Source organism: Haliotis rufescens, unplaced genomic scaffold (genome assembly GCF_023055435.1).
Source record: "Haliotis rufescens isolate VD_foot unplaced genomic scaffold, xgHalRufe1.0.p SCAF_17, whole genome shotgun sequence".
Classification (NCBI taxonomy): domain Eukaryota; kingdom Metazoa; phylum Mollusca; class Gastropoda; order Lepetellida; family Haliotidae; genus Haliotis; species Haliotis rufescens.
The window spans coordinates 23756114-23780555 of record NW_025963857.1 but is presented as its reverse complement, the minus strand read 5'-3'; the positions used below and the strand labels follow the sequence as shown (position 1 = coordinate 23780555).

The 24442-nt window shown below is 45.2% G+C and overlaps 2 protein-coding genes across 2 annotated transcripts; both read right to left on the bottom strand.

Moving 5' to 3' along the window:
- Positions 1 to 1139: 1139 nt before the first annotated feature.
- Positions 1140 to 10719, bottom strand: LOC124116350 (neuropilin and tolloid-like protein 2). The gene is made up of 5 exons (XM_046477654.2): positions 10291 to 10719; positions 8136 to 8375; positions 5779 to 5925; positions 3084 to 3316; positions 1140 to 2451 (listed from the first exon to the last, which is right to left on the bottom strand). The coding sequence occupies exons 1-5, from the start codon at positions 10364 to 10366 to the stop codon at positions 2359 to 2361; spliced, it is 789 nt and encodes a 262-aa protein (XP_046333610.2). The 5' UTR covers positions 10367 to 10719; the 3' UTR covers positions 1140 to 2358.
- A 1555-nt stretch (positions 10720 to 12274) lies between these two features.
- Positions 12275 to 23842, bottom strand: LOC124116349 (membrane frizzled-related protein-like). The gene is made up of 5 exons (XM_046477653.2): positions 23685 to 23842; positions 21267 to 21506; positions 19235 to 19381; positions 18205 to 18434; positions 12275 to 13033 (listed from the first exon to the last, which is right to left on the bottom strand). Exons 1-5 carry the CDS (start codon positions 23758 to 23760, stop codon positions 12929 to 12931), a joined length of 798 nt encoding a protein of 265 aa, XP_046333609.2. The 5' UTR covers positions 23761 to 23842; the 3' UTR covers positions 12275 to 12928.
- Between the last annotated feature and the right edge of the window lie 600 nt (positions 23843 to 24442).

The window sequence follows — 24442 nt, the reverse complement described above, 5'->3', positions numbered from 1 at the left end:
TAAAACCAACTATTAACTATGGAATTTGGTTTGGTAACTAAGACAAAATTGTTATGGATGAGCAACTTCTTTATTACAATTGGGCGACAATTGTCTTATCATAACTACCTAATCAATCAGTGTACATCAACCTTATCTGTTATATAAACATCTATCTATTGTTATGTATATATATCATGCTCATACCTAGTTTGTACATCATTTGCTTAATAACGGTGTTAGAATCTACACCGAAACGAAATTGTAATAAAGAAGTTGCTCATCCATAACAATTTTGTCTTAGTTATCTTGCATAGCTTAAATATTGTTCTATGCGGCGTTAACCCAAAAACTCACTCACTCATATACATGTCAAAACAATTGGTTTGTAGAGGAACAAAATCCACCAATCTGCTACTAATGATGGTTGACCGGAGCTTGACCACCATGCACAGGAATCAGTGATGATGGGCTGTGGTCTTGGGAGTAAGGATCGGTGTAAACCATGGAGATATATTTGTTACTAAATGTACGGTCCCGATATGGCTGAAATATCGCCGATCTGACGTTAAATTTTAACTCACTCACTCACTACTAAATGTATGCATGAGACATCATTACACAGATAAACCGAAATGGTGAGATAGAAATACGATCACGCGTGCGGTACCAGGTCAGAACTCCATTGTAAAACTCCATCGCCCTTAAGAAGTGACTAAACTGGATCTTGTGGCCAGGGTCGGTGAAATGGTTGATTGCGTGTCATCGTGCCTCGATGATGATGGCTGCTGATCATTGTATTAATCACTGGTTCGCCTGGTCCAGATTCGATTAGTCACAGGCCGACGTGATAACGTGAGAGAGTTGGTTAAAATCTAACGTTAAATCGGCGACTTTTTAGCCTACTAGTGAGCGTGTTAGTGGGTATGTTATACGCCGCTTTTAGCAATATTCAAGCAATATCACGGCGGGGGACACCAGAAATGGGCTTCACACATTGTGCCCATGTGGGGAATCGAACCCTGGTCGAGCGAACGCTTTAACCACTAGGCTACCCCACCGTACCCTCAGCCTACTAGATGAAGTCGTGGAATTAAAAAAACAAACGTGTTAACCATACATCAAAGAAATGCTCGGAAACCAATTGAAAACACTCGATATCGTAACAAAGAATATTTATTACAAAATATACAACATATTGTATGTATGGTCTAACCTGGAATTTTGAGACAATGAACCGACTGAGAAGCGCATTGGAAATGTACAATGAAACAAAATGAAACAAGGTAAAATATACATGGTGTGTTGGTGTCGTATCAGAAGATTTGGAGGACGTGGTTGAGACTGGTCCTGAGCGTTTGTAAACGCGGTGTATGGGAACGTGTATCAGTAAATCTGGTATGAATGTTGTTGATTCTGGTTCTGGGTGTTGGTAACGTGGTATGTGGGTCCGTGTTTCTGGTTCTGGGTGTTGGTAACGTGGTGTGTGGGTCCGTGTATCTGGTTCTGGGTGTTGGTAACGTGGTGTGTGGGTCCGGGTATCTGGTTCTGGGTGTTTGTAACGTGGTGTGTGGGTCCGTGTATCTGGTTCCCGGTGTTGGTAACGTGGTGTGTGGGTCCGTGTATCTGGTTCAGGGTGTTGGTAACGTGGTGTGTGGGTCCGTGTTTCTGGTTCTGGGTGTTGGTAACGCGGTGTGTGGGTCCGTGGATCTGGTTCTGGGTGTTGGTAACGTGGTGTGTGGGTCCGTGTATCTGGTTCTGGGTGTTGGTAACGTGGTGTGTGGGTCCGGGTATCTGGTTCTGGGTGTTTGTAACGTGGTGTGTGGGTCCGTGTATCTGGTTCCCGGTGTTGGTAACGTGGTGTGTGGGTCCGTGTATCTGGTTCAGGGTGTTGGTAACGTGGTGTGTAGGTCCGTGTATCTGGTTCCGGGTATTGGTAACGTGGTGTGTGGGTCCGTGTATCTGGTTCCGGGTGTTGGTAACGCGGTGTGTGGGTCCGTGGATCTGGTTCTGGGTGTTGGTAACGTGGTGTGTGGGTCCGTGTATCTGGTTCCGGGTGTTGGTCACGTGATGTGTGGGTCCGTGTATCTGGTTCCGGGTGTTGGTAACGCGGTGTGTGGGTCCGTGTATCTGGTTCTGGGTGTTGGTAACGTGGTGTGTGGGTCCGTGTAACTGGTTCCGGGTGCTGGGAACGTGGTGTGTGGGTCCGTGTGTCTGGTCAGGGTGTTGGGAACGTGGTGTGTGGTACCGTGTAACTGGTTCCGGGTGTTGGGAACGTGGTGTGTGGGTCCGTGTATCTGGTCAGGGTGTTGGGAACGTGGTGTGTGGGTCCGTGTGACTGGTTCTGGGTGTTGGGAACGTGGTGTGTGGGTCCGTGTGTCAGTACGTCTGGTATGAAGGTTGCTGATACCGGTTCTGGACGTTGGTTGGGTAGGTTGTCGTGGTCGTCTGCATAGCATTGTAAGGTTTGGCCTGCAAAGATGTAACTTGGAATGACATCATTGTTCTAATAGCATTACCGATACACCATTGAGTCCAGCGCAGGACTTTCGTAATTTATACGAAGATGCCATTTAATTGGACGTCTCGTTTTCCCATTTGATCTATTTAACTTTAAATTCTGATTGATTACTTTTAATTCCAAATTCTAGTTATTTGCTAATCGTTCTAGTTGTGATAGACATGGTAGCCTATTGGTTAAAGTTTGTTTGTTTGTTTGTTGTTTAACGCCGCACTCAGCAGTATTCCAGCTATATGACGGCAGTCTGTAAAATAATCGAGTCTGGACCAGACAATCCAGTGATCGGCATCATGAGCATCGATCCACGCAATTGGGATTGATGACATGAATCAACCAAGTCAGCAAGCCTGACCACCCGATCCCGTTTGTCGCCTTTTACGACAAGCATAGTCGCCTTTTACGGCACGCATGGGTTGCTGAAGACCTATTCTTCCCCGGATCTTCACAGGTCATTGGTTAAAGTGTTTACTCGTCATGATTAAGGCCCGGGTTCGATTCCCAAAAGTTCTGGTATCCCCCGCCCCCGGTGATATTGCTGGAATATTCTAAGCCCGGCGTAAAGGTTTAGTCCTTCACTCCTCACCTCACAAAGTCTTTGATAACGTCTCCTCCTTGATCGGCCGACAATGGAGAGGAAGGTGCATATCACCAGGAACACAACTACACCCACGGCGATGCCTGCAATGGCCCCTCCACTGAGGCGACATTCGTGGATCTCATCACTATCATCACCGCAGTCGTTGTAGCCGTTGCATGTGAGGGTACTGCTGATGCAGAGGTCGTTGTCACAAGTAAATCGACTTGCAGAACATGAGTCTGGATACAAACAGAGGCAAATATTAAATATACCTGAAGGTAAATAAATATACCCGGAGGTAAATAAATATACCTGGAAGTAAAATACATATACACAGAGATAAATACAAATACACAGAGGTAAATACATACAGACAGAGGTAAATACATATACACAGAGGTAAATACAAATACACAGAGGTAAATACACATTCACAGCGGTAAATAGATATACACAGAGGTTAAATAAATATACATAAAGGAATATCAATATACACAGAGGTACATACATATACACAGAGGTAAATTAATATACACAGAGGTAAATGAATATACACAGACGTAAATACAAATACACAGGTAAATAAATATACATTGATGTAAATACATATACATAGAGGTAAATACATATTACACATAGGTAAATACATATACACATGGGTAAATGAATACACACAGAGGTAAATACAAATACACACAGGTAAATACAAACACACAGGTAAATAAATATATATGAGGTAAATATGTGCAGATTAACGTTTTATGGGAGTGAGACAGTGCTTTGAAATAGCTATGTTGCATACGTTGCAGCTTCGCCCAGTGGAGTTGGCTTTAACGCACATAGTTTTATAACGTCACATACTATTACTTTACTAACTGAATAGCGCCCACACTTAGTAATAATAATAATAATAATAATAATAATAATAATAATAATAATAATAATAATAATTTATTTGTAAAGCGCCTAATATCCATCGACAGTTGCTCACTGGCGCTGTGACAAAGTTAAAAAGTAATGTCTATGTACATATGCCAACAATCAGGAGATCTATTGAAAAGCTGAAGTGAAGAAGTGGGTTTTGAGGAGAGACTTAAACGTTTCCTTAGAAGCAGAGTTTCTCAGATTCAAAGGCAAAGAGTTCCATAACCGTGGACTGCAAAAGGAGAAGGCACGGTCAGACATAGCAGAAGTAGACAGAGGCTGATACAGTAGAGTTCCACCAGAGGATCGGAGAGCACGCTCTGGAGAGTACAGGGATATAAGACCTTTGAGATAGTCTGGATAGTCGCTATTGTTGAGGCAGTCGTGAGTGATGATACATATGTTATAGTTTATACGAAAGGAGACTGGAAGCCAATGTAGTGCTTTGAGGACAGGACTTATGTGATTGGATCTTGGAACTTTAGAGATGCATCTAGCTTCAGAGTTCTGAATGCGTTGTAGCTTTGATATGGCTTTCATGGGAAGATTAGCATACAATGCATTGCAGTAATCCAGTTTGGAGGTCACAAGACATTGCATCAACAATTTAACTGTTAGAGTATCTTACTGAATGTCGCTAATTAAAACACAAGAGGATACGTTCCATACCAGAAAAAACATTTCAAGTTACTCTTAAATCAAAAGCAGATTCGGAAACATATTTTTAGGTTTACGGTGAATATGGTAGATAACAATTATATATTAACTCTCCGATTAGATGTTCAAAATACTGGTTTAAAATTCTTTATATGCATGAACAACGTCTCCCTAAATTAGCTTATAACATGCTTTTACATTTTGATAACATGGGTAAGAATACGTGTACATCGCATTTAAGAAATCTTTTATTTTGTCAAGGTTTTGGTTTTATATGGCTATGTCGATCAGTTGGAAATGTAAATATGTTTCTTAAAGAATTTCGGAATCGGTCTATAAATATGTTCTACCAGGAAAGCATTCCACATTCGAGGATAGTTCACGTTATGAATATTACAAAACGTTCATGACTTTACTTCAACCGGAAATATATTTATTAGTTCTTGCTACGGAAAACTTAAGTAAAAAGATTGAATTAAATATCGACTTGGTTTACGTTATGAAGGAAGAAAGCTGTCAATTGAAAAATAGAAAAGAATTTGTCCATTATGTAACACAGAGATAGATAATGAATTCACTTTGTATTTGTCTGCCCATTTTACAATGGACTTCGAAAGAAGTATATTAAAGATTATTTATAAGCAATGTCCTATAATAAACTCTTTTGCATCCCTTCTCCCGACAAAGAACACATCTAATATATTAAAGCTTTCTCTATATATTAAACATGCATCAGCCAAAGGAAATGAACTAATAAAAAAAGGTGTATATCCCAATGTGTAACATTTATGATAACATGCGTAAGTCTCTTGTATATGGACCGGGGGCCTTTTGTACAATACATTTCTTTATACCTTTGACCTTCGACAGGGAATTAACATTATTTTGACTATTTATTATACTGTCAGTTCCTACGTTTACACCTCTTTGAATTCAAGGTCGGAATAGGTTCACAGGAACCATGCTTGTCGTAAGGGGTGACTTGTGAGGATTGGGTGGTCAACATGGTCAAATGGTCAAAACCTGTCCAATGGTGAACACATGAACGTAGGTCAGTGTATCAGTTTCTAACATCAAGATGAAGATGCATCAGACACTATTTCATAACACACATCCTTACGATTGAAAGCTGTGTTAAAGGAGGTGACGAGGATGTCGAATTGGCCATACTGGAAACTGGCATCTGTTTGGAACTTGAGTGTGACGGAGCTGTCACTTGACCGGTAAGTCCTGGTCCCTAATCCTGTACCGCAGTGTCCAAATGGAGCTGGACATAGAAAAATGACACCTAAATTAGTAAATTGTATTGTACAGTAAACTACGTTTATAACGAACACGCTTATAACGAACTGACGGATATAACGAATTTATTTTTTTAATCCCGACCATTTGCTGTACATGTGCGTGTCCTTGGTCGTGGTCAGCCTGAAGCCACATTCTTCGTCCATGTAATCTGTTTTCAAAACATAATGAAACGCGTTGCTGTTGTTCTAACATACTCGATTCTCATTGGTCAGTCAGAGGATTCCAATCCCGATAATCATTTCAGATTGAAACAGTTGATTGGACGGCTACATCACCGCGGCAGCTCATATCATAAATAGTAGTAAGTGAGTATGGTTTTTCGCCGCTTTTAGCAATATTCCAGGAATATCACGGTTAAATGGGCTTCACACATTGTACCCATGTCGGGAATCGAACCCGGGTCTTCGGCGTGACGAGTGAACGTTTTATCCACTAGGCTACCCTACCGCCCCTCATAAATAATAGAACTTCTTTGTTAATCAACGTCGTAAGGCATTTGCAAATAATTATAATTGCAGTTGGGTTCAAATTCAATGTAGCGCGATTCAATCTACAGGTACGCTAGCTCTACATGATAAGCATGGTATATATTTATTGTAGTTGTATAGTACAGTAAACTACGTTTATAACGAACACGCTTATAACGAACTAACGGATATAACGAATTAATTTTTTAATCCCGACCATTTGCTGTACATGTGCTGTATATGCTTATAACAAACTTAACTTAGAGGTCCCTTTGAGTTTGTTATAACCGTAGTTTACTGTATAATGATATAGACATTCGGTCGACGTTCACAGACATGTGTGGCTGCTTGTACTAGCCCGGACTTATGTCGGTTTTAAAGTACCAGCACACTGGGGTACATTGCCGCAGTTAAACGTGCATAGCCCAGTCGGAAAGTCCTTGTGTTATACCCTCAATGTCGGCGTCAAACGCGGTCATCTTTCAACGGCTTTTGGTATGATGAACCATCGACCTTTTGGTCTCCAGGCAGATGCTTACATACATTAGAAATAACACTGGATTGCGTGTAAGTGGGCCTCTGTGGCGGGGCTGGGGAAGGGTGTTGAAGCTCATGTTTTCAGTGACTGGTTTGTCTGGTCCAGACAGGATTATGTACAGTTCGCCATGATGTAGCTGGAATACTGTTGATTGCGGCATTAAATAACATCATTTCAATCCCCTACAGGTTACTTCAGTGACAGGCTTCACAGAGAACCAATTCCGGGGTAGAATAGGTCTTCAGCAACCCATGCTTGCCGTAAAAGGCGACTATGCTTGTCGTAAAAGGCAACAAACGGGATCGGGTGGTCAGGCTCGCTGACTTGGTTAATGCATGTCATCGATCCCAATTGCGTGGATCGATGCTCATGATATCAATCACTGGATTGTCTGGTCCAGACTCGATTTTTTACAGACCGCCGTCATATAGCTGGAATATTGCTGAGTGCGGCGTTAAACAACAAACAAATCAACCAACCACAAGTCCTGACAGCCTCGGGTTTACTGAAGATCTCGCGGCAGGAGCAAAGCCCTATAAATTCTCAGGGGTCAAGCTTGCTCAACGCGGTCACCCATGCATCCGATCTCCGCCACGATCGTTGGTTATCTTCGTCTGATTTGTGACCTGTGCGCTGAACACAGGGCCACGTGCCATCTACAACGCCATATACAAATGGGCGGCGTAATGGTCAAAGCGTTTTTTGTCACCTCGTCCGATTTCCGACTTTGGCATAATGTGAGAGGTCCAAGCCTATCTCACTCAGCCGGATATAACTGATCTCTTTTGGGCAAACTATCTGTACGCCAACACATTGATTATCCACAATGTGCAGCTTCCCCAGGGAGTCGAGAATGACATTTGAGGTGAGGTGAAGGTGAAATGGGGTTTAACGTCGCGTCCAAGATTATTACACTTATATCGCGACGTGTGTGTGTGTGTGTGCGCGCGCGTGGGTGTGTGTGTATGTGCGTGCGCGTGCGTGCGCGTGTGTGTGTGTGTGCGTGTGCGTGCTGATCAAGACAAGTATACTGTTCTGGTCGTATGTCATTAATCCATATGACCTACCTCCAAAGAGGAAATATTTCAAATACTCAAATACAATATTCTACAGACCTCCTATCTCCAATATCATAGAATAAAAAAATGAATATAAATGAGAACTTACCATTCAAAAGTGTCTTTTTATCACTATCAAATATTTGCAAGGTGTTTTGATGGCATTTGGGAGTCAACACAGTGTCAATGCTCCTCAGTCGAACCTGCAATCGATCCCCCAAGACAGTCGTCCTAAATGAGGTGGTGCAGTTCATGTTTGGGCGGAGGCTTCTGTTCGGATGGTACGTCAGCTTCAGTCGCGTGTCCTTGGTCGTGGTCAGCCTGAAGCCACATTCTTCGTCCATGTAATCTGTTTACAAAACATAATGAGTGAGTGAGTGAGTATTGTTTTACGCCGCTTTTAGCAATATTCCAGCAATATCACGGCGGGGGACACCAGAAATGGGCTTCACACAATGTACCCATGTCGGGAATCGAACCCGGGTCTTCGGCGTGACGAGCGAACGCTTTAACCACTAGGCTACCCGACCGCCCCTGAAAACATAATGAAACGCATTGCTGTTAATCTAACATACTCGATTCTCATTGATCAGTCAGAGGACTCCAATCCCGATAATCACTTCCGATTGAAACAGTTGATTGGACGGCTACATCACCGGGGAGGCTAATGTCATAAATAATGGTGAGTGAGTATGGTTTTACGCCGCTTTTAGCAATATTCCAGGAATATCACGGCGGGGGACACCAGAAATGGGCTTCACACATTGTACCCATCGAACCCGGGTCTTCGGCGTGACGAGTGAACGCTTTAACCACCAGGCTACCCGACCGCCCCTCATAAATAATAGAACTTCTTTGTTAATCATCGTCGCAGTTGGGTTCAAAATTCAATGTAGCGCGATTAAATCTACAGGTACGCTAGCTCTACATGATAAGCATGGTATATTTATTTCCTTGCTGACGGACAGAAATTTCGAAAAAGGCACTCCTTAACCAATCAGAAGCTAGTATTTTAATGTGAGTTATGGCTATTATTATACCTCAAAGTAAGACGGACCAATCAGAGAGCAGATCTACTGACCTAATATGAGACCGTATACCGTCAGTAACAGCCATCTTGGATTTTCAAACACCCACCTCACATATTTCACATGGAAATTCTGGTATCGAAATTCGTTATTTGACACTATGTTGTGTTTTACTATCATTAATTGTGATGTGCAAGGACATTAATCTGTTTTTTAGATCACGTTCGTGACTTTACAGATGTAAGTACTGTTATTACTAGCTTATATCTGGTCAAGGGGAATGAATAAGTAATTACTTTTCCATTGTATGTGATAGTTTCGCACTCCAGCTGATAAAATGAACTGAACCGCATATAAAATATAAATTTCCAATACACTTTCCGTAAAACTTTCTCATGATCAACTCGGGGGGCGTGGGGTAGCCTAGTGGTTAAAGCGTTGGCTTGTTACGCCGAAGACCCGGGTTCGATTCCCCACATGGGTACAATGTATGAAGCCTATTTATGGTGTCCCCCGGCGTAAAACCATACACACTCACCCACTCACTCCTCTACTCCGGTGGCAGAGTGTTAATGTCAGTGGCTTGACATTCGGAATGCTCGGAGATCGAATCCAGGGCGGGAAAGTGATCTGACTTATATCTTAATATTCACGTTTGGGATTTTTGTAAGAAATCACTTACGTCAAGAATGCAAGCACCTGCATGTCGCCCAGTACACTAACGGTTGAAATAAACGACACCGTGAATGGATAGGGAAGTGGAGTATAAAACGAGGTGAGGTGAGGTGAAATGGGGTTTAACGTCGCGTCCAAGATTATAGCACTTATATAGCGACGTGCATGCACGTGTGTGTGGCTGCTTGTACACGTCCGGCCTGATGCCGATTTATAGTGCTGGCTCACTGGGACACCATGCCACAGTTTAACATGAATATCCCACTCAGACACAACATACTGACTCCGAGCCGACCAGTCCTTGTATCGCCCCTTAATGCCGAGCGCCAGACAGGGTAACAACAAGTACCATCTTTTAACGTCTTTTGGTATGACGCGGCCGGGGATCGAACCCCGGACCTTCCGCTCTCCGGGCGGACGCTCTACCACTAGACCATGGAGGCGGTCGAGTAAATAGTGAATGTATGTGTGTATGTTTGAACTTGTCCTGGGCTATGATTATACATATTCCCTGATTATACATAGTCCCTGTAACACACACACAAGGAAACTTATACTCACAGGTTATAGGGGTAAAGCCATATGCATTGATGATGCAGAGGGACAGCACAGTGATGACGAGACGAGATGAAGCCATTGTGTTATGTACTCAGTCGAAGGACAGTCGGTATGTTAGCCACATATAAGTGAGTAGGCTTGAGTCCGTGTTTCAGGCGAGCGATCATATGACATTAAATCATATCATATCTCATTTCATATCAGTGGGCGGCGACAAGCGTCAAAATCAGAGGACATGTGTCAAGGGTTAGGAAGTGATTATAGTTATATGCGATACGATGTTTAAGGACCTTATGTATTGTACTCCGTCTGTTTTGTCATTGTCTCTGTCACTGGTTGTGTCTCTTCCGATGGGGCACGTGTGGCCTAGTCGTCTAAGGCATCACAATTCGCTGTGCAGAGTTGCATCCCTTGGATATGCCAAAATCCTGATTGTGGGTTCGAATCCCGGTTCCCCCGGATTATTTTTCTAGGTTTGACAGCACCATACCCGTGCTCGTAGGTTCCGCGAAAGTGGTCAACGTCTGAGACCTTCAAAACTTCGGGCTTTACACCTACAAGCCGTGACGTAATTGGAATATGTTGAATGCGGCGTTCAAACCCAAACTCAGTCACCCTTCCAAGAAAACTGAGGTCCAACAGTCAGTAAGCGCATGTATATTATTTTACGTCGCAGTCATCAATATTCCAGTTATACTATGGCGATCAGTACCAGGCAATATTCCAGTTACTGTAAATCTTGAAATTAACGCGAGCGTGAATTAAATGCGAAAAATGCGAGTGGTCTTTGCTCGGATTATTAAAAACATTACTGAGATCCGTACCAGGTAATATTGCAGTAATATGGGGATCCCATCTTCCCGAGGCAAGGGAGTTAACTGACAAAAAAACCCCGTTTCCATCCTTGCCGAAATAGGCTGGAAATAAGGAGTTATATGCATAGTCCAATCAAAATCGCGTAACGAATTCGACATCCGGTTCATCAACTGCCGTGCATATTTTATGTGAACTGACAACTCGGCGTCAACATATATTTTCCAAATCCCTTCATGTTTCTTATCAAGGAGCTGACGTGTTGTGATGAACTTCGCGAGTAATTATAAGACCCGTTTTATTATAAATAGATCTTGATTATCGATCGCCTTGACTGGGCGCCGCCATTTTGTTTGAAGCAAATGCACGTGAGAGGTGCAATCTGATTGGTCAATAGGAGGGACATAGAAGGGACATAACTCGTAACAGCCACTGCTAGCGCTACGATCGAGCCCAGAAATTCCAGCCTAGTTCAGCAAGGGTGGAAACTGGGTCTTTACTGTAAGTTAACTCCCTTGCCTCGGGAAGATGATCCCGCCGAGGTTTAAAATCTATGTGTTTATAAATTTATTGTTGCTGTATGACAAACAGTATTTCTCTCACACAGGAAGCTGACAATGAAAGTATATATGATTACCACGACAGACTCTTAACGTTTTTTTAGGCCCCCCACACCCTACCCCCACCCACAAAACCCACACTCATTCCCATTAAACGCTATTAAGCATAAAACAACGCCCCTAAATCAACCACAATGGAGTTTGGAGTTAAGTGACTATTCTGTCGATTTTTTTGGACGGATGTAGAATTGTTTCGTTTGGTTAGGTTTTTTTTTGAGAACTTTTTTGATTTGGCTATTTGAGTTTACATATAAGTTATGCCATTTTTTGGTGATTTTTTGCTTGTTGACACTTTTAATTTCTGATTTTGAGATGGGTAAGTTTAAGCTTATTTCTGGGATTTTAAGAGATAATATAAACATAACACTAGCTAGCACAATAAATAAACAAACCGACCTAAACATAGCTAAAACCACCACACTAGCATACATACACGAAAATTGGCCAAATTGGTGTCACATTTACACAGACGGATCATCAGATCCGATCTCAAAACACACAGGTTTCGGAGTCCACATCTCACAACCAACTAAAGCCAGAACGTGACATGACACTTTTTATGGATAACAACTTCTTTTATTCTTTGTCCTGGCGTTTCAGAGCTCCTTCTTTCTCCTTCCTCGGGTGAATTCACCTACTATATGTTTACACAATACAAGGTAGGATAAAGATAGCAATGTAATGACGGAGCCAATGAGATAGGAGTAATTACAAAGATAGCAATGTAATGACGAAGCCAATGAGATAGGAGTAATTACAAAGATAGCAATGTAATGACGGAGCCAATGAGATAGGATTAATGTACAAAGACAACAATGTAATGACGAAGCCAATGAGATAGGATTATTGTACAAAGATAGCAATGTAATGATGAAGCCAATGAGATAGGAGTAATTACAAAGATAGCAATGTAATGACGGAGCCAATGAGATAGGATTAATGTACAAAGACAACAATGTAATGACGAAGCCAATGAGATAGGATTAACGTACAAAGATAGCAATGTAATGACGAAGCCAATGAGATAGGATTAACGTACAAAGTTAGCAATGTAATGACGAAGCCAATGAGATAGGAGTAATTACAAAGATAGCAATGTAATGACGAAGCTGGCTATGTTGAATGTCCTCATTGTTTGGTGTTCTTTCTGTCCACAGTCGGCTGTTGACCGCTTCCAGATTTGGCCATTCGTTCTGGTACCAAACAGGTCATGGTAAACTGCGAGCGATTGGGGCTCGATAGGTGTGCTGTTTTCGTCTACCAAATATACTCCCGTATCGAGGCTTGCTCTGAACATCTGTTGGTGTTCTGATCTGCAATTGTGATTGTGTGAAATAGTTGAAGTATGAAGCTACATGAGCTTACATATATAGTTGCTTGATTATTTGGTGTGTAAAAGCATTGTTCCAGCTTTATGGCGGCGTTCTGTAAAAATCAAGTCTGGACCAGACAATACAGTGATTGACATCATGAGCATCGATCTTCGCATTTCAGAAACGATGACATCCATCAACCAAGTTAGCAAGCCTGACCAACCGATCCCGTTAATCGCCTCTTCCGACAAGCATAGTCGCCTTGCACGACAGGAATTGGTTGCCGAAGACCTATCCCAACCCGGATCTTCACGGGCTTTACATATGTAGGGAGCCTTTGAACATTGTTACATATATACAATACGTCAACGCCAGAGAATAATCAGTCTCGAGTATAATAACAGATTCCATTGGACGTAAAAGGCAAAATAGGCTTGACAATTATATGAGTGGATCACTGAAAATTCAGTGATGACACTAGATGTTCGCGAAAAGGGTACGTATGTCCTGCCCTAACGGCCGTGAGTTGTCAAGGACGACACAGTGTTTTAAAATGTCTAATAAAATCCTATTTTAATTTTTATTTGAAACTTAATTCTAATTCAATTAAGTTTTGCACCCTTTGTGGAACGAACGTTTGATCAGTATTATTAACCGGTCAGGTTGCGATCCTGAACATATCCCTGCACAGCGATCCCCCCCCCCCCCCCCCCCCACACACACACACACCACCACCACCATGAACACTTTCCTGCACAACGACCCCCTCTACCCACCACCATGGATACTTCCCTGCACAACGACCCCCTCCCCAACCACCATGAACACTTCCCTGCACAGCGACCCCCTACCCCAACCACCATGAACACTTTTCTGCACAGCGACCCCCTACCCCAACCACCATGAACACTTTTCTGCACAGCGACCCCCTACCCCAACCACCATGAACACTTTTCTGCACAGCGACCCCCTACCCCAACCACCATGAACACTTTTCTGCACAGCGACCCCCTACCCCAACCACCATGAACACTTCCCTGCACAGCGATCACCCTCCCCCTCCCAACATGAACACTTCCCTGCACAGCGATCACCCTACCCCAACCACCATGAACACTTCCCTGCACAGCGATCACCCCCCCCCACCATGAATACTTTCCTGCACAACGACCCCCTCTACCCACCACCATGGATACTTCCCTGCACAACGACCCCCTCCCCAACCACCATGAACACTTCCCTGCACAGCGACCCCCTACCCCAACCACCATGAACACTTTTCTGCACAGCGACCCCCTACCCCAACCACCATGAACACTTTTCTGCACAGCGACCCCCTACCCCAACCACCATGAACACTTTTCTGCACAGCGACCCCCTACCCCAACCACCATGAACACTTCCCTGCACAGCGATCACCCTCCCCCTCCCACCATGAACACTTCCCTGCACAGCGATCACCCTCCCCCCACCCACCATGAACACTTCCCTGCACAGCGATCCCCCCCCCCCCCCACCATGAATACTTTCCTGCACAACGACCCCCTCTACCCACCACCATGGATACTTCCCTGCACAACGACCCCCTCCCCAACCACCATGAACACTTCCCTGCACAGCGACCCCCTACCCCAACCACCATGAACACTTTTCTGCACAGCGACCCCCTACCCCAACCACCATGAACACTTCCCTGCACAGCGATCACCCTCCCCCTCCCACCATGAACACTTCCCTGCACAGCGATCACCCTCCCCCCACCCACCATGAACACTTCCCTGCACAGCGATCCCCCCCCCCCCCACCATGAATACTTTCCTGCACAACGACCCCCTCTACCCACCACCATGGATACTTCCCTGCACAACGACCCCCTCCCCAACCACCATGAACACTTCCCTGCACAGCAACCCCCTACCCCAACCACCATGAACACTTTTCTGCACAGCGACCCCCTACCCCAACCACCATGAACACTTTTCTGCACAGCGACCCCCTACCCCAACCACCATGAACACTTTTCTGCACAGCGACCCCCTACCCCAACCACCATGAACGCTTCCCTGCACAGCGATCACCCTCCCCCTCCCAACATGAACACTTCCCTGCACAGCGATCACCCTACCCCAACCACCATGAACACTTCCCTGCACAGCGATCACCCTCCCCCTCCCAACATGAACACTTCCCTGCACAGCGATCACCCCCCCCCCCCCCCCCCCCACCATGAATACTTTCCTGCACAACGACCCCCTCTACCCACCACCATGGATACTTCCCTGCACAACGACCCCCTACCCCAACCACCATGAACACTTCCCTGCACAGCGACCCCCTACCCCAACCACCATGAACACTTTTCTGCACAGCGACCCCCTACCCCAACCACCATGAACACTTTTCTGCACAGCGACCCCCTACCCCAACCACCATGAACACTTTTCTGCACAGCGACCCCCTACCCCAACCACCATGAACACTTCCCTGCACAGCGATCACCCTCCCCCTCCCACCATGAACACTTCCCTGCACAGCGATCACCCTCCCCCCACCCACCATGAACACTTCCCTGCACAGCGATCCCCCCCCCCCCCCCACCACCATGAATACTTTCCTGCACAACGACCCCCTCTACCCACCACCATGGATACTTCCCTGCACAACGACCCCCTCCCCAACCACCATGAACACTTCCCTGCACAGCGACCCCCTACCCCAACCACCATGAACACTTTTCTGCACAGCGACCCCCTACCCCAACCACCATGAACACTTTTCTGCACAGCGACCCCCTACCCCAACCACCATGAACACTTTTCTGCACAGCGACCCCCTACCCCAACCACCATGAACACTTCCCTGCACAGCGATCACCCTCCCCCCACCCACCATGAACACTTCCCTGCACAGCGATCCCCCCCCCCCCCCCCCACCACCATGGATACTTCCCTGCACAACGACCCCCTCCCCAACCACCATGAACACTTCCCTGCACAGCGACCCCCTACCCCAACCACCATGAACACTTTTCTGCACAGCGACCCCCTACCCCAACCACCATGAACACTTTTCTGCACAGCGACCCCCTACCCCAACCACCATGAACACTTTTCTGCACAGCGACCCCCTACCCCAACCACCATGAACACTTTTCTGCACAGCGACCCCCTACCCCAACCAGCATGAACACTTTTCTGCACAGCGACCCCCTACCCCAACCACCATGAACACTTCCCTGCACAGCGATCACCCTCCCCCTCCCACCATGAACACTTTTCTGCACAGCGACCCCCTACCCCAACCACCATGAACACTTCCCTGCACAGCGACCCCCTACCCCAACCACCATGAACACTTTTCTGCACAGCGACCCCCTACCCCAACCACCATGAACACTTTTCTGCACAGCGACCCCCTACCCCAACCACCATGAACACTTTTCTGCACAGCGACCCCCTACCCCAACCACCATGAACACTTCCCTGCACAGCGATCACCCTCCCCCTCCCACCATGAACACTTCCCTGCACAGCGACCACCCTCCCCCCACCCACCATGGACACTTTCCTGCACAACGACCCCCTTCCCTACCAACTATGGACACTTTCCTGCACAACGACCCCCCTCCCCCCACCCACCATGGACACTTTCCTGCACAACGACCCCCTACCCCCACCCACCATGGACACTTTCCTGCACAACGACCCCCTACCCCCACCCACCATGGACACTTTCCTGCACAACAACCCCCTTCCCCAACCCACCCACCATGGGCACTTTCCTGCACAACGACCCCCCTCCCTCATCCGCCATGAACACTATCCTGCACGGAGACCCCCACCCCACCCACCATGGGCACTTTCCTGCACAGCGACCCCGCTCCCCCACCACCATGGACACTTCCCTGCACAGCGAACCCCTCCCCCACCCACCATGAACACTATCCTGCACAGCGACCCCCACCCCACCCACCGTGAACACTTTCTGGCACAGTGACCCCCCTCCCCCACCCGCCATGAACACTTCCCTGTACAGCGACCCCCACCCCCACCATGAACACTTCCCTGCACAGCGACCCCCCTCCCCCACCACCATGGACATTTCCCTGCACAGCGACCCCCTCTCCACCATGAACACTTTCCTGCACAACGACCCCCTCCCTCCAAAACCCCTCAATGTTATGATCGTAAGAGGCAACTAAAATGGGTATCCTGTAGACAATGTGACACGTAGTTGAAGGTATCTGTACGAACTCTGACAGTAGGGTTCTTTTGCCATAATATCGATAACTGGTTTTCCTGGCTAAGACTAGATGATATAGCTGAAGACACCCCTCACTCACTCACCCAGCCACTCACCCTCACACCCATCCATCCACTCGATCTCCAACTCATTCACTCACTCACCCATCCACCCACCCAAACATCCTCACTCGCTCACCCATCCAAACTAAATCACCAACCTACTAAATTACCCGACTAACGGGATCGGGTGGTCAGGCTCGCTGACTTGGTTGATGCAGGTCATCGATCCCAATAGCGTGGATCGATGTTCATGATGTCAATCACTGGATTGTCAGGTCCAGACTCGATTATTTACACACCGCCGTCATATAGCTGGAATATTGCTGAGTGCGGCGTTAAACAACAAAAAAACAACCAAACTAAAATTACCCTCCAACCCACTCCCTGACTTACTCACGCCCACGCACCCAAACACCCTCTCCCACTGACTCAAATCCCACCCTTCACTCGAGCACCATTCCACCCATCAATCCACTCGATCTCCCACTCATTCACTCACTCACTCACAAACCCACCCACCCTCACTCGGTCACTCACTCACAAACGTACCCTCACTATCTCACTCTGAGGAGGCACGGGTGGCCCAGATCTCTAAGGCCCCGCGATTCGCTGTGCAGAGTTGCGTCCCTTGGGCACGCCAGAAACCTATGATTGTGGGTTCGAATCCCGGTTCGCCCCGATTATGTTTCTAGGTTTGTCAGCACCATACCCGTGCTCGTGGGTTTCACCGAAGTGGTAAACGTCTGAGACCTGCATCACTTCGGGCTTTCCTCCCAAATTAAGCTGACACGCCGTGATATAACTGTAATAGTGTTAGAAGCGGCGTTAAACCAAACTCACTAACTCACTCACTCTGAAGAGGTTTACCTTACGGCCTCTATTGAATCCCTTCCTTCTTACTCTGCTGGTGATTACGAGAAAGCATATGACGAAGCCAATAAACGACCCAACGGCGAGGCCTGCAATGGCAGCAGCACTTAAACCACAACCGTCGAGTTCATCGCTGTTGTCGCCACAGTCGTTGAAGCCGTTGCACGTGACGTCGCTGCTCACACATCGGCTGTTGTCGCAAAGGAAGCGATCACTTGAACACACACCTGGATATACATTACAGGGCGATTCAACATCGTGAGTCGAGGTTTAATGCATTAACGTAGATGCGAAGTACAGAACATAATATATCCAAATAGAAGATTCGCTCGATCTCATTATTATTTTGTGTGTGTGTGTGTGTGTGTGTGTGTGTGTGTGTGTGTCAGCTTGTACTTTTCCAAACTGATGTCGATTTATAGTGCCAGCACACTGAGATACCATGCCGCAGTTTAACATGAATACCCCACTCAGACACAGTATACTGACTCTTAGCCGACCAGAACTTGTTTGAGCCCCTTAACGCCGTGCGACATACAGGGTAACAACAAGTACGATCTTTCAACGTCTTTTGGTATGACGCGGCCGGGGATCGAACCCCGGACCTTTCGCTCTCCGGGCGGACGCTGTACCACTAGACCACGGAGAGGTCTTCAAATCAGGCGTCTTTCTGTGTCATATATAACATGCACACCTGGTTGACCTGTACTTAGTAAAACCATACGATATGTTTGAATAACATGACCTATAATATTGTTATCAAGTCAACTATGTGAAATAGAAGTAAAATTTAAAAATATTTGGAAATAATCGCTTAGTAATCCATTGGGCGTACACAGCAAAATAGCCTCGCAAAGTATATGAATGGATCACTGGCAAGAAAAGCGATGACACTTCCTATTTCGCAGATGACTATACGTTTGTTTGTTGAATCAGATTGGTGCGGATTAACAGAAAAGCACCCAACTCCTCCTTAAATATCATTTCATCTTGTTGAAATTATATGGAAATTCAAACATGTACGTACCATTATCAGATATATTAAAAGACGTAATGAGGATGTCGAACTGGCCATTCTGGGTGGTGTCATCTGTACTGAAGACGAAACTGACTGAACTTCCATTGGTCAGATAACTCCTTGTCGGTGGTGTTGATCCGCAGTCCCCGTACTCTCCTGGTATAAAGAGGATGCACTATAAAATGTGTTTAGGTGTTGCATGGTGTTGCATGAAAGACCGAAGTGATGCATGTCTCAGACTATTACCATTTCTGTGGAACCTGCGAACACGGGTTTGGTGCTGACTAGCCTAGAAACATAATCAGGGCGAATCAGGATTCCTAAACCACGATCGTAGGATTCTGACACGCCTAATGGATGCTTAGACGACTGGGCCTACCGTGCCCCCTCCTGACACACAATCGGGTCTAGGATCTCACCACAAATCCTCAACACCCCTAGTAAACGTGGCCACAACTTTGGCATGTTCGCGTAGCCTTGGTTACCATCCTTTCACGAGTCAACAGGAAGTGCTTGTTTACTGCAGATCTCTTGTTGCATCAATCGGTATATGAAATTCACGAAGAGTTGTGAGTAAATTTCAGTCAAAGGACAATACAATGCTTGAAAGCATGCATTTGTCAGGAAATAATAGTGATACATATTTGATAGCATTTTCTATTCAGTAAATTATAATGGTTGTCATCAATCACACATTAATACATAGATGACATGTTCTTATCCAATTCTGAATCTTGTTACCATTTTGCTACGATAATTACTGAAAGATCGTAGAAAGTGGAGATGTAATTCTTTTAGTTTGTTTCTTGTTTAAGGCTGCACTCAGCAATATTCCACCTATATGGCGGCGGTCTGAAAATAATCGAGTCTAGATCTGATTGACATCATGAGCATCGATCCACGCGATTGGGATACAATGACATGCATCAACCAAGTCAGCGAGTCTGACCACCCGATTCCGTTAGTCGCCTCTTACAAGCATAGTCGCCTTTTACGGCAAACATGGGTTGCTGAAGACCTATTCTCTGCCCGGGTCTTCACGGGTCGTATTTTGTTTGTTGTTGTAAAATGACATGTTTTAACTTGGAACTCATAGTGGTGATGCTCTCCTATTGTAATGTTAATGTGAGCCAATTGCTTTCTGCTGTAACGCCGGGGAACAACAAATTCCACTGGGCGTAAAGGTCTAAATAGCAGTGAAACTTAAAAAATGGATCACTGAAAATCAGTGGTGACACCAGGTGTTCGCCAAAAGAGTACGCATGTCCTGCCTCACCGGTAGCACCCGGCACCCACTCAATCTGCATAAAAATAATTGTTTGGTGTCTCATGACGTCGCACAGCAATACTCCCGCCATGGACGACAAGATGGCCACCATGTGTAGTATTTGTCCAAGCTGAAAGCTGTTTCAATGTACAGAGGGTGGCAATGGATTGTGGCCACCTGTTTTGCATAGCTTTCTGGCAGTGTGACCTTTGATATCCGTGCATTTTGCAGTCCATGCAAATCATGATTAATGCACGCATAAAATCTTCCTAATCGACGCGCGCTCTCGCGTGTTTTCACATCCAGGATACAGCGATTGTCAGCTGTGACCTCATGACAATAACCAGATTGACTGCAGCATACCGGCAACTAACAGCACTCTTGGTCCCCCCCAGATCCGGTCTTAATACGACATCGCTGAATTTCATCGCGATTATTGACCCGTGAAGATTCGGGTTAGAATCGGGTCTTCAGCAACCCATAATTGTCGTCAGAGGCAACACAGGATCGGGTGGTCAGCTTCGCTGTCTTGATTGATGCTTCGTATCCCAATTGCGTGGATCGATGATCATGATGTCAATCACTGGATTGTCTGGTCCTGATTTGATTATTTACGGACCGCCGTCATACAGCTGCAATACTGCTGAGTGCGGCGTTAAACAACAAACAATCATCATACGAATATGATGTGATTACAGCCAATATGATCGTATGAAGCACAACTACATCAATGTCGCTTTTGCAAACGTTGATTTGTATAGAATCAGCACTAACCGTTTAACACTGTGTGTTCATCAGGAGCTATTATTTTCAAACTGTTTTTACTGCAGTTGATAGACGGTGATGTGTGTAGATTTCTGATCCGGACAAGCAGCTGGTCGCCTTCTGTATCCGTCTCCATCATCATGTAGCATGGCGACTTGTGGATAAGGGGGGTGTTGGGAGAGTACGTCAACTGCAGTCTCACATCCTTAGTGAAACCTTTTCTCGACCCGCACTGCACGTCCATATAATCTGGTAATATATACAGTAAACTACGGTTATAACGAACTCAAGGGAACCACTAATTTTAGTTCGTTATAACCGTAGTTCGTTATAAGCATACATACAGCATATCTACAACAAATGGTCGGGACTAAAAACTAAGTTCGTTATATCCGTCACTTCGTTATAAGCGTGTTTGTTATAGACGTAGTTTACTGTACAAACATATAAGATGATACTTCATCTATAATCCTTCATTTACTTTATATTTCCTTTGTTACACGGAGCTGACTTTACTCTCAACGTCGATATTATGTGAGTAAGAACGACAAAGCCCTTTCTATTATCATAAGAATCTCTCGAACAAGCAGAGTCCGTTGTACGATTCTGACTGTATCAAAATTATGTGTTTATGAATAAGTATCAAATTGATTCCAGTGATGATTCCAGGTGTTCGCATAAGCTTAGCGTATCTTGCCCCACCGGTGACACCCGTCACAGACACATGCAAAGGCAAGGTAATTGCTCACTTGGAAAAACACGTGAACCTATCGTACTGTCATAGGATATTGGATCGGACGCTTTATCAATAATACGCCATTCTCAGATACTTTGTTCACCAATTACTGACCTTGTTCGCCGCGTTCAGCAAAATTCCAGCGGCCTGCAAATAATCGAGTCTGGGCCAGATAATCCAGTGATTGATATTATGAACAACGATCCACGCCGTCGGAGTACGTTGACGTACCATTAACCAAGTCACCGACCCAGACCACCTTATCCATGAAGTCCACGCTTACAACCAGTGTACACCCTCGAAGATTTGGGGTAAAATAGGTCTTCAGCAACTCCTGCATGCTTGCCATAAAAGCAATTGGGATACAATGACATGCATCAACCAAGTTAGTGAGCCTGACCACCCGATCCCGTTAGTCGCCTCTTACGACAAGCATAGTCACCTTTTACGGCAAGCATGGGTTGCTGAAGACCTATTCTACCCCGGATCGTCACGGGTCTATTCATATAAGGGTGGCGTCTTATTTTATAACCCGTCATGTATATGGTGTACACATATTGATGGACACTAATAAGGGAACAAAGAAAAATATAGAGAAATAAGCTTTACTGTCAGTACATTTGAAATAGCATGTATACAAATTCAACACATCAGAATCAAATGTTGTGAAGTGTTTGCGTGCAGTGTTTCCAACGCCTATTTGGTAGTGAGTGAGTGAGTTTGGTTTTACGCCGCTTTTAGCAATATTCCAGCAATATCACGGCGGGGGACACCACATATGGGCTTCACACATTGTACCCATGTCGGGATTCGAACCCGGGTCTTCAGCGTGACGAGCGAACGCTTTAACCACTAGGCTACCCGACCGCCCCTATTTGGTAGACAAGCTTGGGAACACATGATAGCATATCAGTTTACTGTGTCTAAAGTTAAGTGCCTCCTTATACAGTAAAATTTTATTGATTTGGTAATTGAAACATCAACTTCATAAATGAATGTTTAACATTCAAGATAGCAATTCCGAGCAATTATTTAAAAAAAAAAAAAAAATGCCAGAGAACAACCTGTCTTGATTATCCGATTAAACATATACTACTGAGGGTGACCGGCAAAAACGTTGTGAATATTATATGAATGGATCACTGAAAATCAGTGATGACACCAGGTGTTCGTGAAAAGGGTAGGCAAGTCCTGCCCTACGGGGTGAGGTGAAATGGGTCCTAACGTCTCAAGTGTGTGTGTGTGTGTGTGTGTGCCTGTTTGTACTACAGTATACTACGGTTATAACGAACTCAAAGGGACTACTAATTTTAGTTCGTTATAACCGTAATTCGTTATAAGCGTATATACAGTATAACTACAGCAATTAGTCGGGACTAAAAAGTTAGTTCGTTATATCCGTTAGTTCGTTATAACCGTAGTTTACTGTGTCCAGACTAATGCCATTTTATAGAGCGAACCCACTGAGACACCAGGCTAGGCAGGGTTACAGCAAGTACACCGAAAGATGTTTGAATATATAGAGGATGGAGATCGATTTCGGTGACTTGTTCGGCACTGTGACCTTTGATATCCATGTTTTGTACAGTTCGAGAAATCATGGCGGCATGTAAACTAACCAGACAATCACGTGATGGACAAGGTATGTTTATATCGTGCACCTAAACATATTTAAACTCTAAGATACTCACAAATATGAGGAGAATAGGCATCAGAACTCGCCAAAAAGAGCGTTGCAACAGCCAAACATAGATACAGCGGAGTCATTATGCAGTGGTCCTGATGTACATGTAGATACCTTGTATTATTCCCTTCACTGGGTTATATTTATCTTGTTGCCACATAAGTACGATAACATATCACTGCGCCATGGCGACTGTGGGCGATGAGACACACGATAACATACGCACTCACACAACGTTATCAAATATACAATCCAAAGTCTACAACTCAGAATTGTAGACAAAAAGAAAATATGGTGTAGAGGTTTATCTTTAAGCCAATTTCCTGACTCGGGTGCTATAAATGCATTTATCGTATACCCATCAATGACATGAGGTATTTTACACGTTTGATAGAGCCAACATGGAGACGGTCATATCACAGGGGTGGGCGTAGCGGGTGGGTGGCGGAAATGACCAGACCCGTATTATACCCACTCCCGGGCTGATATGGCTTGTCAAAGCATTTCGAATGGGCGATTGATGTCAGTCTGATCGGAAAGAAATTAGAGTTACGTCCCTTGGTGCGTCGTCTGCTCGGCTAGCTTTCCCGTGTCTTCCAAACAAGGTGAACATGTTTATACGGAGTGAGTGAGTGAGTAGGGTTTTACGTCGCTTTTAGCAATATTCCAGCAATATCACGGCGGGGGACACCAGAAATGGGTTTCACACATTGTACCCATGTCGGGAATCGAACCCAGGTCTTCGGCTGTTTATACGGACATGCA

Bases quoted from the DNA above. Each gene is read 5' to 3' on its own strand.
- LOC124116350 (XM_046477654.2), bottom strand. From the start codon at position 10,366: ATGGCTTCATCTCGTCTCGTCATCACTGTGCTGTCCCTCTGCATCATC. The intron at 8,376-10,290 runs GTGAGTATAAGT...TTTTGTAAACAG, and splicing joins TGGCTTTACCCCTATAACCT to ATTACATGGACGAAGAATGT. The intron at 3,317-5,778 runs GTAAGGATGTGT...GTTTGTATCCAG, and splicing joins CTTTAACACAGCTTTCAATC to ACTCATGTTCTGCAAGTCGA.
- LOC124116349 (XM_046477653.2), bottom strand. From the start codon at position 23,760: ATGACTCCGCTGTATCTATGTTTGGCTGTTGCAACGCTCTTTTTGGCG. The intron at 21,507-23,684 runs GTGAGTATCTTA...ATATATTACCAG, and splicing joins TGCCTATTCTCCTCATATTT to ATTATATGGACGTGCAGTGC. The intron at 18,435-19,234 runs GTACGTACATGT...ATGTATATCCAG, and splicing joins TTTTAATATATCTGATAATG to GTGTGTGTTCAAGTGATCGC.